The 19,059-nt window shown below is 41.9% G+C and overlaps 1 protein-coding gene across 1 annotated transcript in view; it reads left to right on the forward strand.

Moving 5' to 3' along the window:
* Window positions 1-19,059, forward strand: part of LOC124606694 — a 209,928-nt gene that overhangs the window by 114,505 nt on the left and 76,364 nt on the right. The window contains exon 5 of the mRNA XM_047138719.1: window positions 6,542-6,719. Within this exon, the coding sequence (XP_046994675.1) occupies window positions 6,542-6,719 (178 nt within the window). The remainder of the gene's footprint in view (window positions 1-6,541; window positions 6,720-19,059) is intronic.

The following is a 19,059-nucleotide window of genomic DNA, read 5'->3' on the forward strand; positions in this document are numbered from 1 at the left end:
CCAGGGGACACTGAATAGTGCACGGTACATCCAAACCGTCATCGAACCCATCGTTCTACCATTCCTAGACCGGCAAGGGAACTTGCTGTTCCAACAGGACAATGCACGTCCGCATGTATCCCGTGCCACCCAACGTGCTCTAGAAGGTGTAAGTCAACTACCCTGGCCAGCAAGATCTCCGGATCTGTCCCCCATTGAGCATGTTTGGGACTGGATGAAGCGTCGTCTCACGCGGTCTGCACGTCCAGCACGAACGCTGGTCCAACTGAGGCGCCAGGTGGAAATGGCATGGCAAGCCGTTCCACGGGACTACATCCAGCATCTCTACGATCGTCTCCATGGGAGAATAGCAGCCTGAATTGCTGCGAAAGGTGGATATACACTGTACTAGTGCCGACATTGTGCATGCTCTGTTGCCTGTGTCTATGTGCCTGTGGTTCTGTCAGTGTGATCATGTGATGTATCTGACCCCAGGAATGTGTCAATAAAGTTTCCCCTTCCTGGGACAATGAATTCACGGTGTTCTTATTTCAATTTCCAGGAGTGTATTAACGTTCGCTTAGGGGAGACAGGTAGTCGGCGCAACTGTATCCGATCCGCCGGCAACCCAACCAAGAGACAGTCAGCGGACCCACCGAAAAGACGATTTGCCTTCCACCCGACCAGTGCACAAGGAACTCCAAAGCCAAAACGTAAAAGGCGTAGCCGCCCACAACCAAGTGTGCATAAGCTGTTAAAACTACACACATGTGTTGGACAGCGACTACACTGTGAGGAAAGGACTTTGCCTGAATTTTACGTCAGCGGCCAGGGCAGGTAACCGGAACGCTAACGGCCACAAGGCAGAAAATTCCGCTAGTGCACTTAGACTTCAGATAACCAAATATACAGTTAAACTCCACCGGATGGTGGCCAAACTTTCGCCAACTTAAACACTCGCTGTTGCTCACCGGAATAATCCCAACAGCCAACCATGAAAATCAATAGCACAATATGAAGTCTGCCTTCGGTAATTAAATCACCACTCAACTTTGATGTCCTGGGCCGGTGAGCCACGAACCTCGTAGCAATCGGAACAGCTCCCACACACTCCGACACTGCGTAGAGACCGCCAGCGGGCCCGGCCCACTGTGCCGCGCGGAGATTTCCCGGCTGATCCACAGCAACCGACCGACTGCCACACATCATCACGGAAACAGCACTAAAATAACTGAGCATGCGACATCACAAGCTACACACAGTTTCACGCGCACTTGCACGAATGACTAGACAATACTAACGGCAGCAACTGTGCAATAACAAGAACGAATCACGAGTCGGCACACGCAGACAACCCATAAGCGATCGCCGGTCGACATACACGTCGTCCGACAAGGCGATCGACCGCCGACCAACCAAGGTGGTCCGCACTCAAGTGATATGTCTCGGCAACCGTCGGGCAAGGCGTGGCAGTCCGCACCTCACTGCAGCCGCGCCCCGACTGAACTTCTGCCAGGTCCCAACTGCACTGCTAGCGCCTCCCAACTCACTAGCAGATCCGAACTAACTCTGAACACACAACAACTGGGAAATAATAGCAGTCAGCAAAGATAATAAGCCAGAGCTTATATCGATAAGGGCCGCTGCTGCCGCTCACGGGCAGGCAAGGCGGCAACTCAGTGACATCAGTAATTGAAATTAACATAACGAGGTGGTAGTACAGTGAAAACAGGATGGCAAATGAGATATGGCACAAACACATACCACAAACGACTCAGGTAATGTTTAAGTGTCAATACAAATGTTGTGTACATAGTTCCGCGTAGTCAGCACGTACACAACTTTCCCTACTAGAGCACGGCCCGCTAAGCACAACAGCGCAGGCGCAGCGCTCGTCCGTCTCTGCACTACAAGATGGCGCTGTCTTAGAGACGGACCAAATTCTGCTTCCACCAATCCGCGTATTAATATGTAACGCAGCCAATGAGATTTCTGCTAACATAGAACCTTTTCTCCTCCCGGATCACACTTGCGCAGTGATACCTAAACGCTCGAGGAATTATAACGAGTGTACAGACCTCCGATTAGTCATTCTGCATTAGTCTGCACCAGTCTATAGTAAAGTTTCAGTCTGCGCCTAATAAGATTATCATATTCCTGTACATAGCCATGAAGATAAATGAATAGACACTTTGTCAAGTATCAGAGATATGTGAGAATAAGATTAACGTACCAAGACCAAAGGAACTTCAGATTGTCAATTGTAAACAGCATCCAGAATCAAGTTACGTAATATCTATGCTTTTTATTATTTTAATAAATGTGTGTGAAAATTAATCAAGTTCTGTTTAAAGTTGGTCACCGTCAATCTGCTACTCCAAGCGTGCAAGTGCCATTTCTATCGTCTGACCTAACGGCAGAAGATAAACACGCCACGATAAGACCAAGAGACATATTGCTGACACTCGCCTACTTCGTTAGAGCGACAAGTCAAATAATCTGATGGTGTGTGTACCGAAGGTCTTACAGTACGCACACCACAACAAAAAAATGTGCTTAAGTGATAAATGGATATTCCGTTACGTTTCCCTTCGAATTGTTACTTGATTACTATACTACGTTACGCCTAATGTAACTCCTCAAGCAGAAGTGGATGAGTTAAACATCTTAGAATGGAAACGGTATGTTTCCGGACATGGGTTCCTATTCAGGATATTATATACTCACTCCCTCTACAAGTTCTAGAGGTTTGTAACGGGAATTTCCGAACACCCTGTATAACACTAACTAGCTTAGGACCCGCTGTTTTGCTCGTTTATACTGTACGGTCTGAACAAATTTTTGTTTGTTTTTCTTTAATCGAATTTCTGCATCGTTACGCCCATTGTTCATGTGTAAATCTACGTTGTGAAAGAAGTAGTAACTCTTTATGTGGCTGTCAGTCTTTGCATAATTAAAGTGTTCCAATGAGTTTGATTTAATTTCTTATAGCGAATTAGAAAAAGGAGACAAACCGGATAAGTTGTTTTACAGTTATTAACGCCAGTCTTACAACTGCTATTGAATTCTCTCATCGCAAACGGATATTATTGTGCATGGAACCCTATTGAAACGTGATATCTATTTTTCATCGATAATGATAAGTTTGCATAGTGATTACAGCAACAATAATTTTATAAACAAATATAATGCTTACTGAAAAATTACTGTATTAATGATCTGTACTTTTTTTTTCTTTTGGAATATTAAAGGCGCTTGGGGAAGTTCAAAGTCGACTCTTTCGAGAATTTTTCAGTGTTGCCTAGAACTGCTTGGGATATTGATATTTGACTTCTTAACTTCACATACCATAAATATAAAAAATACAAAAATCCGATTGCTGTGTGGTCTCCTTGAATAATCTTTCCTTGTACACAAACTGTAGATGTCGTTACTCATGTCTTCTTTGTGCACTCGCACTGAAATGTTAAAACATTTGCATATCCAGTCTTGCCACTTTCAGATTCATCACATGTCGCCTACAATCTGCTGCTATTTACATGGCCAGCAATGTACACTACCTTCCATAAGTTTGGAAACACCAAGCGGTTATAGACAATGGAATGGAAATACGTTATAAAATTGCATTTTATTGTTTTCTAAATGTTTATTAAGCTCAAACAATACATGATTAAACGCAACTATTGAATTTCAGATTCCTCAAAATAACCAGCCTTTGCTTTAAACAATGCTTTGCATAACTCGGCATGCGATGGGTCAGTTTTGCCAAGGGTTTTAGTTGGAATTTAGTGTCCTTTCTTGCTGCAGGTCCTCCCACAAGTGTGTCCCACTCACGATTCCCCGTTTTCGGATCCTCCCATCCAACTCATCCCATAGTTGCTCGACTGGGTTGCAATCAGGGTGCCGGGCATGTCATTCCAAGGTTTTCAAGATTTTCTGAACCTCCAAAGACTCTGTATAGTTCTGAAACAAGCGGAATGTATGTTTCGGGTTGTTGTCTTGTTGTTGTTTCCCAATCAGCCGCAAACCAGTCCTGACAAGTCGCTGGAGAATGGCATAATAATCCTTTCGGTTCATTTTTCCAACTTCTTTCACCTAATCTGACTTTATTTCCTCCAAATGATCCCCCATACCATCACAGAACCCGCTCCATTCTTCACAGTTGGAATTATGAACTGAAGTTTCAGGCGTTCCTGGAGTAAACGGCGTATGAATTGACGGCGTTTACTTCCAGATATTTAGAACCTGGATCTGTCAGTGAATAATACTTTTTCCCAATCCCCTGCCGTCCACTGTTAACGTGATGTAGCCCACTGAAACCTTTTCCTCTTGTTAACAGGGCGCAACAACAGTTTCTTTGATGCTATACAGGGTGATTCACGAAGATATACAAATATTTTAATACGTTATTCTACAAGTAAAACTAAAGAAAAAAGTTCATATAGATATAGGTCCGCAAATTTTTAGTTTCTGAGTTACGGCTAATAAAAGATTTTGCCTGAAATTTAGCAACTTCTCTAATATGAAGCCATTGCAAAACTGTACGAGGTTAAAGTAAAGCACGATTTCCATGTATTTTGTTGTTGTTCATCTGATGAATCTAATACAACATGTCCCAGACGTGTATTTGCAGTAATTTTCCAGAATATCCAGAGAAGCAAAGAAGTAATTCCGTAAAAGTCTTAATTTATTAACTACTTGGCCCAATCTGTTTTTTAAATTCCAGACAATTGCACAAAATTTTTAACAGAAGTTGTAGAGAATTTAATTTTGAAAAAAATGATTGTAATAACGTTAACTGAAACTGTATGAACGTGTCAGACGATCTGCTTTTGTTAATACCATAGCACAGACGAATTCATCTTAAACCGGAAAAAACAAGGCTCAGTGCTAAGGAAGTTGTAGAGTGTACATACAATTTCACAATACATTTGCCATAAATAAACACCATATCGGCGTATTCCTCTGTCGTAAATTTGAAAGGCATTCCTATTTCATAAATAATCTACAAACTGCAACAGATACTATGTGGTTTCACTTAAGTACACTGTTGTAATTATGTTCTTTCACTTAACAATACAGAAAACTAACTCGTTTCAAGGTTAGGAAACGACTAAAACAACTCACTAACGATTGCCAACAATGACAAAAACGTTTCTACATTCATAATGGAAAGGAAACACATTTACTTGTATAATAATCTTTGCTTCTCTGGATTTTCTGGGAAACTACTGCAGATACAGGTCTGGGACATGTTTTATTAGATTCTCTGCACCAATAACAAGAAAATAAATGGAAGTCGTGCTTTATTGTAACCTCGTACAGTTTTGCGATGGCTTCATATTAGCGAAGTTGCTAAATTTCAGGCAAAATCTTTTATTAGCAGCAACTAAACATTTGCAGACCTATGTTTATATGACCTTTTATTTTTAGTTTTACTTGTAGAATAACATATTAAAATATTTGCATATATTCGTGAATCAGCCTGTATAATCCTGGAGGTTGTTTTTTTCAGGTGCGGTGTCACTGTTGACTCACTGACTGGTGTATCCCCAGTTGTGCATTGTTCGATAGCCAATTCGCGTTTCAGTTAGCGGACAGTTTTGAATCTTTTAGGATTACTAGTCACTACCAAACACTTTTCCTGGCGTTCTGACATCTTCTTGGGTGCTCCTGAGTGAGGACGGTGATCATACTGTAGGAACTTGTATCTCGATACCGGTGAGGTCCTGACAACTCTGTTGATGGAAATCTTCAATTTCTTTCGTATTTGTCGGACACTGTTGCCTTCTTGGTGCAAAATGATTATCTTTACCCGTGAATCATAAGAATCTGGCACTTTGGGGCCATTTTCGATTACTTTCACGGCATGTCCTACCTTCATACAAACGGAACTACCACCTTATCTTTACACAGTCGCACCGTCTACTGGTGCCACCTTGCGCATTTAGTAGAACTCCTTGAACAGGTAAAGTCATTTCACATAAAACTGAGCAATACGAATATGTACCAAAATGTACAATAATTATCTGTACAATTCCGTGTCATTATTCACCGTTATTTGAGCATACTATTCTGACTTCCAACCGATATCTCACAACTATCACTCCCATATTGCTCCCATACGCAACATGGTGTTTCCAAACTTACGGAGGATAGTGTATAAACATACATTTCTGCGTGCATGACTGTTCACATTTTGCACTCCAGCCTCGTGTCTTAGCGAAAGCTGTGTTTGTATCTGCGCTCGCAGCAGGGTAACTCGTTACAAATAGGTTCCCTCTGGTTTCCGCAAACTTCACCGGCGAGCGTTTCTCGTGACCTGGCGTCTTACAGAGGCACTTATTGAAAGACAATAATTAGGTAAGGCATTCTCATAGGACTCTTAGATAGAAGATAAACTTCATCGATTTGTAGTAACAGTATGCTGCTCGCCACGCAAGAAATATCTCGTACAGTGACATAAACATAACTTATTTTCTTGCTTAGATATCAACATGCTTTTCAAACCTCAATTTGCTGGCCACTGTTTACTTCATTATATTTTGTTTTACTTTTGCAGAAGTCGGCCACAAGTTTCTGAAGTGAAAATGAGCGAAATATTTAAAATTGAGAGAGATTTACTGCCTGTGTTTCACATTGGTTTACTGTGCTGTGTGCTGGAAGAAATAAAGAAAGAATCAACGCTCAAACAACTTGATCAATACCATTGTTGCCGCACTCTGACGCAGTTGAAGAAGGTAAGTTAATTTAGATCTCGTGATGAGCTGAACGAGAGCCTAAAAATTTTCGATCGCAATTCGTTCCCGATATAGTCGAAAACTCATGCCGAATACTCGTAATGTAATTTTTAGTAATCATCGATAGCCGGTGAAACGAGAAACGCTCTGGGTTAGGGAACAACAAAACTGGAGACATTAAACGTTTGTTTTGTACTGAGAATGCGCTTTATCATAAACTACTGGCGTTACATTTCCTCAGTTCCTCACTTAATCAACTTAATAAATCACTGTTCCAGAATGCTTTCGTAATTGCGTCTGCACAACATGTTAGTGAAGTGGCACAGTGTAAACTCTACTGTGTTTTGGCAAAAAAAGCAAATTTTAACATATCAACAAGAGAAATGTGTAGGTTTTACTCAAAATTCGCCACTCGTGGCGCTCCTCTGAAAGTTACAACAGGTTAACAACTCAAGTGATAATAAATCCCTGCGCTGGCCGCGGTGGCCGAGCGGTTCTAGGCGCTTCAGTCCGGAACCGCGCGACTGCTACGGTCGCAGGTTCGAATCCTGCGTCAGGCATGGATGTGTGTGATGTCCTTAGGTTAGTTAGGTTTAAGTAGTTCTAAGTTCTAGGGGACTGATAACCTCAGATGTTAAATCCCATAGTCTTCAGAGCCATTTAAACCAATAAATCCCTGCATATTCAGCGGAATTTTTGTTTTAGATACTAACCAAAGCAGACGTGACAAGAGATCTATTTGAATCGTCACCATGCACGTGTGGGCATGAGTGAGCTCCACTTAATATCTGCAAAAATGTGGGTGTGGGCTTCAATGTAGCATGGCACTTCCCCTCCATCGCTCGGCATTTCCCCTACACCTTTCACTATTGCTCTCCCCACTCATGCTCAGCCGGTAGCGCATCTACTGGCCACGGTATTCTGTGCAGACTCCACCAGCACCGTTGGTCGGCAGTCGTTTCAAATCTCCACAAGTCATCTTTCTGGCGTTCTGCCCGATGCTCAGGAGTTCGCTCAGAGTGGCGTCGGAATGTACATTGCTGTGCTGATAGCTTCAAGTTCAGACGCGCCATTTGGTCTTATAACTGTTCCACTCTCCGCTTGTGCATTGACGCATCTAGACTCGTCATACGCTTTGATACTGATGGCGGCGCTTGCTGCTAAACACTCGTTCCGTGACGTCATTTTATCGCCTTCTGGCGCTTCAGACACATCGAAACTCTGCCAGCCTTCCTTGCTAACGCCTGCAACGATACGTCTTGATGTGTTACCTTACCACAATTGGGCAAATACCAACTGGTAACTTATCAAGCATAGTTGAGTGTTCAGGCAGCAGATCAAGGCCAGCTAAAGCACGTAAAACTCGCAGTTTTTGAGATGGGGATCCGATGCCTAGTTGCTCGGCGTTAAAAGCTCTGTGCAGCCGAGGCTCTGGCGACAATGTATAGCGACATTATCGCTGCACTTTCTAAATGTGCAGTCGCGATTACGCACTTATCATAACTGGTGCACTCTCCATATTGTTGAAAGGTGCACTTATGCGTGTGAACCAAATTAGTGGGCCATTAGATCAGAACGGCGTAAGTTAGACATGACCAAAACGGGTCGTGAGATTCATATCGTATATGACCTCCTGTTGCTCGGCGTAGTGCAGCCGTTTGACGTTGCTTGGACTCAACAAGTCGTTGGAAATTCCCTGCAGAAATATTGAGCCGTCTGTTGTTGCGAAAGTGTTGTCAGTGCAGGATTTTGTCGACTAACTGACCTCTCGATTATGTCCCATCGATGGAATTCATGTCAGGCGATCTTGGTGACCAAATCATTCCTTCGAATTGTCCAGAATGTTCTTCAAACCACAATTATGTCCCAGTGACAGCGCATTGTCATCCATAAAAATTCCACCACTGAGCGGCTGCAAATGGTCTCCCAGTAACTGATCATAGCCATTTCCAGTCAGTGATCGGTTCAATTAGACCAGAGGACCCAGTCCATTCCATGAAAACACAGTCCACACCATTACGAAGCCACCACCAACTTGCACAGTTCCTTATTGATAACTCCAGTCCATGGCTTTGTGGTGTCTGCGAACCCTACCGTCACATCTTACCACAAAATCGGAACTCATTCGACCAGACCATGGTTTTCCAGTCGTCTAGGATCCAACTAATATGCTAAAGAACTCAGGAGACGAGATGCAGGCGATGTCGTGCTGTTACCGAAGGTACTCGCGTCAGTCGTCTGCTGCCATAACCCATTAACGCCCAAGTTCGTTTCACTGTCCTAAAGGATGCGTTCGTCGTACGTCCCACATTGATTTCTGCGGTTATTTCACGCAGTGTTGCTTCTCTCTTAGCACTGACAACTCTACGCGAACGCTGGTGCTCTCTCGGTCGTTGCATGAAGGACATTGGCCACAGCGTTGTCCACTGTGAGAGGTGATGCCTGAAATGAGGGATTCTCGGCACATTCTTGACACTGTGGATCTCTGAATATTGAAATCCTTAACGATTTCCGAAATGGACTGTCCCATGCTTCTATCTCCAACTATCATTCTGCGTTCAAAGTCCGTTACTTCCGTCGTGCAGCCACAATCACGCCGAAGACATGAATCACCTGAGTACAAATGTTAGCTCCAGCAGTGCACTGCCCTTTTATGCCTTGTGTACGCGATACTACAGGCTTCTGTATTTGTGCATTTCGCTATACCATGACTTTCGTCACCTCGGTGTATGTTGGTGGCTGCAAGTTGCGGCGTATTTGGAGACATGGTCTGCTCCACTTTAACCTCAATCTCTGGCGATTGTGGTATTGCCTCTGTAATTTTCAAAAAAGAAAAAAAAATCAGTTTCGAATCTCCTCACCAAGGCATCAAGTGAGGGTCACAGCTATGGATATTTCAATGACAAGAAAAAATTCCCATATAAATTGTGGATACAGTGACTACTTAGTACGTAACTTTATTGCACACTCATGCACTAACATTAAATTATGTGCAATTAAAGTATTGGGAAGAAAATAGTATAAATAAATAATAAAGTCACAGAAGTCATTGCGTTCATGTATTTAGGACAGCTGAAGAGAACGATTGGGTGAGCAGCAAAACTGATGACTAGAAGGGTAACCATGATCTGAAGCGTTTTTGGCAATCCAAGTAGTCGCTAAAAGAAGGACTCTGATGTCCCTGAAATGGAAGGTGAATTCAGTGTGATTTACCACTTTTCACTTATGGCAATGAAAAATTCTGTCTGAAAGTCGAAACAAGTCTGTAACTGAAAGTTGCTAAGTGACCAGTGGAGAAATGTTTGATGGCAATTACTAGGAGAGGAATATAAATGGACTAGAAAACAAAGTGGACTGAAAGACATTAAGGCTTTGCAATGAAAATGGAACTGAAAGAGACAGGATATGTTTATTTATTATTTATTTTATTGCGAGTTACGTTGATCATGATAGCAAAGGAATTGCGAGGCTATGGAATGAGTCAGTATTTTTACAACGCTAACAATACAGCAGCACACAATATGGTTAATTCATGACAAGACTTATACTAACAGCATGGAACACTAGAAGAAATAAAAGCATGTCGCATACATCAGAATTAACACATGTGTACAAATTCAAAGTAACAAAGTAAAGTATTGGAGAAACAATATAACACTACAGTAACAAGTAGTTTACATTTATGCTTACATTGAAAGGCTAACTCAGTTGTATAATAAAAAATTGCACTCAAAAATTCACTAATTGAATAGAATGGCTTTTGCATTAGGTATCCTTTCAGTTTGCTTTTGAACTTTGGTGTTTCAGGAGAAAGACTTTCGATGACACTGGGTAGAGCATTGTAAATTTTGATGCCTGTATAATTTACTCCTTTCTGTGCAAGGCTACAGTTTGACTGGTTACTATGAAAGTCCTCTTTTAACCTTGTGTTGTGAACATGATATTCGCTATTGGTTTTGAAGAGAGGGTGGTTTTTATCAATAATACATACAAGGGAGTATATGTACTGAGATATCATTGTAACTGTAGCTTGTATGATACTTCTACATGTCCATACTCTGCAAGCCACCATACGGTGCATGGACGAGGAGTTCCTTGTACCACTGCTATTCATGTTCCACACACAAATGGAGTGTAGGAAATACGACTCTCTCTATGTCACCATACGAGACTTAATTTCTCTTATCTTCTCTTCGCGGCCCTTACACGAAGTCTACTTTGGCATCAGTAGAATTGTTCTGCAGTCAGCTCCAAATGCCTTTTCTCTAAATTTTGTCAATAGTGTTTTGCGAAAAGAACGCCTTCTTCCCTCGAGGGATTGCCATTAGAGTTCACCGAGCATTTCCATAATACTCGCATCTTGACTGAACCTACCAGTACCAAATCTAGCAGAATGCTCCTGAACTGCTTCAATTTCTTCCTTTAATCCGATATGATGGGAATCCCAAACACTTGAGCAGTACTCAAGGTTGGGTCTTACCAATATTCTTTACATGGTCTGCTTTATAGATGAGCTGTACTTTCCTAGAATTCTCCCAATTAACTGAAGTCAATCATTTGCCTCCCCTACAACCGACCTTACATGCTCTTTCCATTTCATGTTGCTTTGCAAGTTATGCTTAGATATTTAATAGGCATGACTGTGTCAAGTAGCACATCACTTACACTGTATTCGAACATCAGAGGATTGTTTTTCCTACTCATCTTCATTAATTTATATTTTTCAATATTCAAAGGAAGATGTCATTCATCACACCAAATAAAAATTCTATCCAATTCATCTTTTATCCCCCTACAATCACTCAATGATAACTTTAGCATACATTATAGCGTCATTAGCAAACAGTTGCAGATTGCTGCTGATCATATCCATCTGGTCGTTTATGTATATGGGGAACAAGATTGATCCTATCACACTTACGTAGGGCCTTCCTAACAATATCCCTGCATCTGATGAATTTTGGCAGTCGAGGACAACGCCTAGGTTCTATTGCTTACTCGTAGAAATGTTTCCAGCCATTCGCAAATCTAAGAGCCTACTCCATATGTTTAGACAGTCCGTGGTGGGCCACTGTGTCAAACGCAGAAAACTAGGAATAAAGAAACTGCCTGTTCCTCTTCATCAATGATTCGCACAGTGTTGTGTGAGGAAAGGGCAAGCTGAAATTTGCTCAAGCAAAGCTTGCTAAGTCCGTGTTGATTTGTAGACAGAAGCTTTTTCTATGTCTTCCCTCCTCAAAACAGTTACTTGGCACACACTTTTCCAGATTTGCTTTCAGTTTAAATTTTGTTGCTCATAATTCCTCTACGTCCATAATATTGGAACTAAATGATGTCAATTCATTGTCTGAGTAGGATGCTAACAACTGCTTGCCTGTGCTGCCCAGCATAGAAACCCTCCTAGCCTTCTTGATGGATTTATTAAGTTACCATCTGCACTATCATGACCTCATGATAACTAATCCCTACCTCTGTACTGACACTGTCGATAAGCTCAGGTCTGTTTGTAGCTCCAAGGTCTAAAACATTTCCATTGCATGTGGATTGTCGAACTAGCTGCTCAAGACAGTTTTCGACAAATGTGTTCAGAACTACTTCACAAGATTTTGTCCATAGCTGTCCCAATCTATATTTGTAGGTTAAAGTCACCACCAACCAATAGTGCATAATTGGGGAACTTCCACACTACTGAGTGTTGACTTTCTTTGAATGCTTCTACAATTCTTATGGCAGATTATGGTGGCTGGCAAAAACATCTGATGAATAAAATGTGTTCACCTAAGCCGATTACTCGCATCTAGATCACTACGCAGTCAGGCTCAATTTCGACCTTGATGTAAATAATACACACATCAAAAAAAGTTTTGCATCACCCCAATTCCCAGAACCCCTGAAGATAGACGTTGACTGTGGATATTGTATCAGACAAAATCCCTTTGACTGTTCAGAGATGTCATTAAATCTGCCCAAAGATGTAAACAACCATGCAAGAGCAGCGCCTATTAGACGGAGGGGATCGGACAGCCGATCAGTTCCAGTCATTCCACCAGGAGGGAGTCCAACCATACCACGGTTCGATCGCTTCCGCATTGTTACTTTGTGCCAGGAAGGGCTCTCAACAAGGGAAGTGTCCAGGTGTTTCGGAGTGAACCGAAGCGATGTTGTTCGGACATGGACGGGATACAGACAGTCAGGAACTGTCGATGACATGCCTCGCTCAGGCTGCCCAAGGGCTACTACTGCAATGGATGACCACTACCTATGGATTATGGCTCGGAGGAACACTGACAGCAACGCCACCATGTTGAATAATGCTTTTCGTACAGCCACAGGACGTCATGTGCAATAGGCTGCATGATGAGCAACTTCACTCCCAACATCCATGACGAGGTCCATCTTTGCAACCACGACTCCTTGCAGCGTGGTACAGATCAACAACATGCCAATGGACCACTCAGGATTGGCATCAAGTTCTCTTCACCAATGAGGTTGCATGTGCCTTCAAACAGACATTCATCGGAGACGTGTTTGAAGGCAACCCAGTCAAGCTGAACACCTTAGACACACTGTCCAGCGAGTGCACCAAGGTGAAGGTTCCCTGCTGTTTTGGGGTGGCATTATGTGGGGCCGACGTACGCCGCTGGTGATCATGGAAGGTGCCGTAGCAACTATATGATACGTGAATGCCATCCTCCAACCAATAGTGCAACCATATCGGCAGCATATTGGTAAGGCATTGGTCTTCATGGATGACAACATCACTCGACTAGAGTGGCCAGCATGTTCTCCAGACATGAACCGTGTCGAACATGCATTAGATTGAAAAGGGCTGTTTATGGACGACGTGACCCACCAACTAACCTGAGGGATCTACACCAAATCGCCATTGAGGAGTGGGACAATCTGGACCAACAGTTCCTTGATGACCTTGTGGATAGTACGCCATGATGAATACAGGCATGCATGAGTGCGAGAGGGCGTGCTACTGGGTATTAGAGACACTGGTGTGTACAGCAATCTGGACCACCACTTCTGAAGGTCTTGCTGTTTGGTGGTACAATATGCAATGTGTGGTTCTCATGAGCAATAAAAAGGGCGGAATTGATGTTTATGTTGATCTCTGTTCCAATTTTCTGTACAGGTTGCATGTGCCTTCAAACAGACAATCATCGGAGACGTGTTTGAAGGCAACCCAGTCAAGCTGAACACCTTAGCAGAACCGAGCTGATGCAAAACTTTTTTTATGTATGTATTTTCATCAGTTTTAATGAACATTCCCTCTCCTTGAGACGTCTAACCAGTGTTTCCGTTATGTGTTCCATGCCTCCTTAAATGTTTGGAAGAATTTTACCTCAGATTTCATTCGTCTCTCAGTTCCAGGTATAATTCCTGGAGGGCGGTAAATTCAGGGACTTCATTACAAATGCTTTGACAATTTACTGTTAAATCTCTACAGTGAAACTGTCTTTATATGTGATGCGATTTACGCTCTCTGTGTATCGACTAGTGAGCTTGCGTCAGAGAACCTCCAAACCATGGAGGTAAGAATAAGGGGAAATGGCGCTACGTATTCCAGCCGTACTACGTTTTGAAGCCATGGCGGTGTGGCTCGCTGCCATGACACTCTGACCAAAACATTGCCAATGTGCTATAGCGCTGCGTGTATTACAGTCGCTAATTGCACCATATACGCATGTAACGTCATCAGATTGCTTGTTTCAAAGATTTTGTTTAAAATAAAACCTCGTAAAGGCGAAATTCAGCGTTTCTTCTGATTAAAAATAGTTTTTAATGTAATATTACGAATAGCTAGTCTTCAATGTAAACGATACAATTTTGTTAATTCAGTAATAAACGTGTATCACAAACTAAATAATAGAAACTGAAAACTAAGTTAGCTATACCCTCCCTCCATAGCTCCATAAATACATCTTGTTTGTAATACATACTGGGACATTTCAATTACGTTACACTACTGAGAAACACTGTTCATTACCACCAATATTTACTGAAATACGGTACATAGAATGGCAAATCTACACAGTGTCCTGTTTAGGCCTATACTTTACGCCAGTTAATGTAGTGTTAGCTTTTAATTTGGTACATGATGAAGACAAAGTGAGTTACTCAACACTTCGATTATCGACGATACGTACGTATTATACTGAAACGTGAACTTGAAAACTAAGAATTTAATTCTTTGAATTAACATACCTTTTGCAAATGTTTTGGGTGTGATGGGAAAACTGATGGTACGGCATTTTCTCGGAGCCTTACTGTTGAAAGGGAAGTTCGGTCTATGTCCTCTTCTCGGAAATGCTGAGAACATATAGTGCTCCATTTAGACGCACGCCAATTCTTCCTCCTCACGGCATTCTCCCACAGAGCTTTCCGACTTTCATTTTTAGGAAACCTAAAATCATACAGGAGAAAAACACGCTATAGTACAAGTACCGGTGTAGCACACGTTCATTCACAATGAAGTTGTAAAATCACACTTAACGAGACAACTTACACATGAAATGTTATTTCCTTCAATTTTGCATCACAATCAGAACGATTCGTACATCTGAACACCACACAAGTCACCATAATAGCGCAAAATCCTTCCAAAAGCGAGCGACAAGTCTATGCACACAAGCTTACAGCAGCAATGTTTTGGTCGGATTGAGATGGTTACCCTCGGCTTCACATATCTTCGCAGCTGTGACGTCACGGCGTCTCCCTCTATTCTTACCTCCATGCTCCAAACTATCGCCTAGCCTGAAAGAGAAACGGTATATGCACTCAACAAATACTGTACTCAACCCGAGTAGCTGCTAGCTCTGTGTGGCACACTCCTGATGTACCGGTATCAAGGAGACTACCAAAATTTTACGAGGGTCATTCAGTAATTAAAAGAGACAAATTGGTCTGGTGGAAAAAACTATTAGTAGGGCAAGTTTGGTACTTTTATGGCTTTAAGTTGGCATCATTGAGATGAGCCCTGATCAGCTGATGTATCAACACTGTTTTGTTTGTAATCTCAAAAATACGTTTCAAGATCGTGAGTCCACTTGAAAAGTCCACATTATTTGACCAGTGTTCTGTTATTCTTTTTTTAATTGGTGAAGGCAAGAAACCAGTGAATATATACTCTGCAATGTCTAAAGTTTATCATGAAGGTTGTATGAATCGTGCAAATTTTTCAAGTGGGTAGAGCAGTTCAAAAATGGGAGTGACCCAGTGACTGCCAAACATCATTCTTGCCGACCAGTTGTAGTTTCAACTCCCCCACTTTAAAGTCGAATTGATGACTTCTTCGTGCCAGCCGCAGTGTGACTGTGAAAACGATAGTTGATAAGGTTCAAGTTAGTACTGGTACAGTTCATAACATTATCTGTAACAAGCTGAAGTACCGCAAAACATGTACAAGTTGATCCCAAAGGAGTTGACGTGGCTTCCAACGAAACAAGGTTGAGAGTGTGCATGAAGTTAAAAGAACGTTATGAAACAGAAAGTGAGCACTTCCTCAACAAAATTTTAACTTGTGATGAAACTTGGGTGCATTATCATGAGCCAGAATCAAAAAGACAAAGCATGGAGTGGAAGCACACCAACTCACCTGTCAAGAAAAATTCAAAACCCAAGCATCAGCAGGAAAAGTCATGTTGACAGTGTTTTGGGATGCTGAAGGTCCAGCTTTTTGTGATTATCTCGCAGAGCAGTGTACAATGAACATCCAATACTATTCAGATTTGCTTTTAAACAAGCTGAAGCCAGCCTGAGAGAGGAATGTCGTGGATCTCAGGAGAGAGGTGTGATTCTCCGGCAAGACTATGCCCGTCCTCATATTGCTCAAGTAGCCCATGAAACCATCGACAAAATGGGCTGGGAAGTACTGTCTCAGCCTCCTTACAGTCCTGATTTAGCACCTCGTGATTTCCATTTGGTGCACTGAAGGAGGCATTACATGGGAAGAGGTTCCAGAACAATGAGGGCATGAAAAAGTTTGTTAGATATTGGTTCACACATCAAGATAAATAGTTCTGTAGCCCAGTGGAACAAGTTCATAAATGTTCAGGTGGATTACGTTGAAAAGTAGAAATATTTTGGTTTTGTAAAAATAAACAATTTTTTCTTCAGACCAGTTTGCCTCTTTAATTATTGAATGACCCTTGTATACTTTCTAGAGCAGGTACAGAAATCCACAGCCCATATAGAATCGATGGAGCTCTGGTTGCGATCCTCTGTTCATCTCCAGACCCATGGATGCCAGTCAATACTGGCTTGATGCTGAAAATTTGTAAGCTCTGCTTGTGCCCCAAAAGCAAGGCCATCTGTCTTCATCACTTCTACCAGCTACCAGTATGAAATGAGGATGGACTCAGAACCCAGCAACAGGTGTCATTGGTGCTGGCATGAGTCAAAACTTACAGATGGCTGCACACTGTATGCTCAATAGCTGCCCCCCCCCCCCCCCCCCCCCTGTAACCCAGCAGAAATATAAAGTGATAAAGTGCACATTGGACTTCTGTCCAGTACTGGATGATATTTCCTTAAGGGACACCATAATGCAGTGAACATTGGAGCCCCCAATTCGTAGTAAACCCATTCCCCCATATGCCTGCTCAGATGGTGTTGAAGGACCTGCCATCTGTCCACATGTAAGGTGAATGGAAGAGGTGGGATACCCTGTCCTCAGTCCACCTCAAGTGTTGCAAACAGATTATAACCTAACACTTACCCTGTGGAGAGTGCGGATTTCCTGCTGGAAAGAGCCCCAGCAGCAGAGCCCATGTGCGAACTTCAGATGTCCTATAAAACTCACTTGTTTCCCTACCACTATTGCACCTCAAAGTGGCAGCCTACATATGGATGACTGTGGCCAACAGCATCTTGTTCTCAAAGTGCAGCTCCTCCTACATCCGCACACAACAATCCATTGCTCTACCAAAATTAGAATGGAAAAAATAGATAAAAATAAAGAAAATGAGCTCTGTTGTGTTTTAGACAAGGATTTGTGCTACACAACTTTTTAAAAAGACAAACACAAGCTACTATACTGAGACTATTACTGCCACCACTCCACTGCCCTCTGGCAGAGAAGGTACTGTGAGTATGGGAACTTAGTTACAATTTTCAAAACTATGTGACTGTAGTTCGTAAGAACTGATGAAAAGTCATAGAGTATAACAGAAGTGATAGCTGGCATTTGCGAAGGAAGTGTTAGAGGCCCTCAGCTGTTTCTAATCTATGTAAACAATTTAAGAGAAAGTTATTGGCAGATGCTGCTGTCGTTTACCATCTAGCAAAGCCATCAGTAGATCAAAAACAGAGCAAGGTGGCACAGCAATTAGCACACTGGACATGCATTCAGGAGGACAACAGTTGAAACCCGCATCTGGCCATCCTGATTTAGGTTTTCTGTGATTTCCCTAAAGCGCTTCAGGCAAATGCCGGGATGGTTCCTTTGAAAGGAAAGATGACCCCCACTGTTTTATTCCCTCTCCCAAATCTTCCAAGCAACCAACCAGAAGATCAAAACCAAATGCAAAATGATTTAGATAAGATTTCTGTATGGTGTGAAAATTGGGAATCGAGGCTCAACAATAAAAAGTGTGAGAGCATCCACATGAGTACTAAAAGGAATCCATAAAATTTCAGTTTCAATAGAAATAACTCAAATCTAAATGCTCTCAATTCAGCTAAGTACCTAGGAATTACAATTACAAACAACTAAAATTGCAACAATTACACAGATAATGCTGTGAGGAATGTAAAATGGAGACTGTGTTTCATTGGCAATACACTTAGAAATTTCAAAAGGTCTACTAAACAGACTGCCTACACTATCCTTGTCTGTCATCATCAGTATTTGCACTGGCATTTGTCATCAATCAAAGTTCTGGAGATAAATATTAATGAAAATTCAGCTCAATAACAGATATTTCAGTCTATACCCGTTAGAAACTTATTCATAAACTGGATTTATTAGTTATAATTACTCGTTTTTCTTTTCTTCCTTCTTCTCCTCCCCCCTCCCCCTCTCTCTCATGTTTGTGTTTTTTATTGGAATTAGCTGCCATGAACTTGTTGGATGTACTTCTTTCTTGCTTTACTTTGGTTAGTTTTACGAGGTCACCTACAGCTTAATATAGAGTCTGAACTAAAGGAAAACATTGCTTATTTTTCACATAAACAAAACCATTTTAGAGGTAAAGCCAACGTTATGTGCCAGAAAAAATTCTAATATCAACCAGGCTTTAGATATAAGGCCTTTTTATTGCTACCAATAATGTTTTAGTTAACTATCCCTGCAAGCAAGAAACATCATAATCAATATGTATACATAAAATGT

Source organism: Schistocerca americana, chromosome 3 (genome assembly GCF_021461395.2).
Source record: "Schistocerca americana isolate TAMUIC-IGC-003095 chromosome 3, iqSchAmer2.1, whole genome shotgun sequence".
Classification (NCBI taxonomy): domain Eukaryota; kingdom Metazoa; phylum Arthropoda; class Insecta; order Orthoptera; family Acrididae; genus Schistocerca; species Schistocerca americana.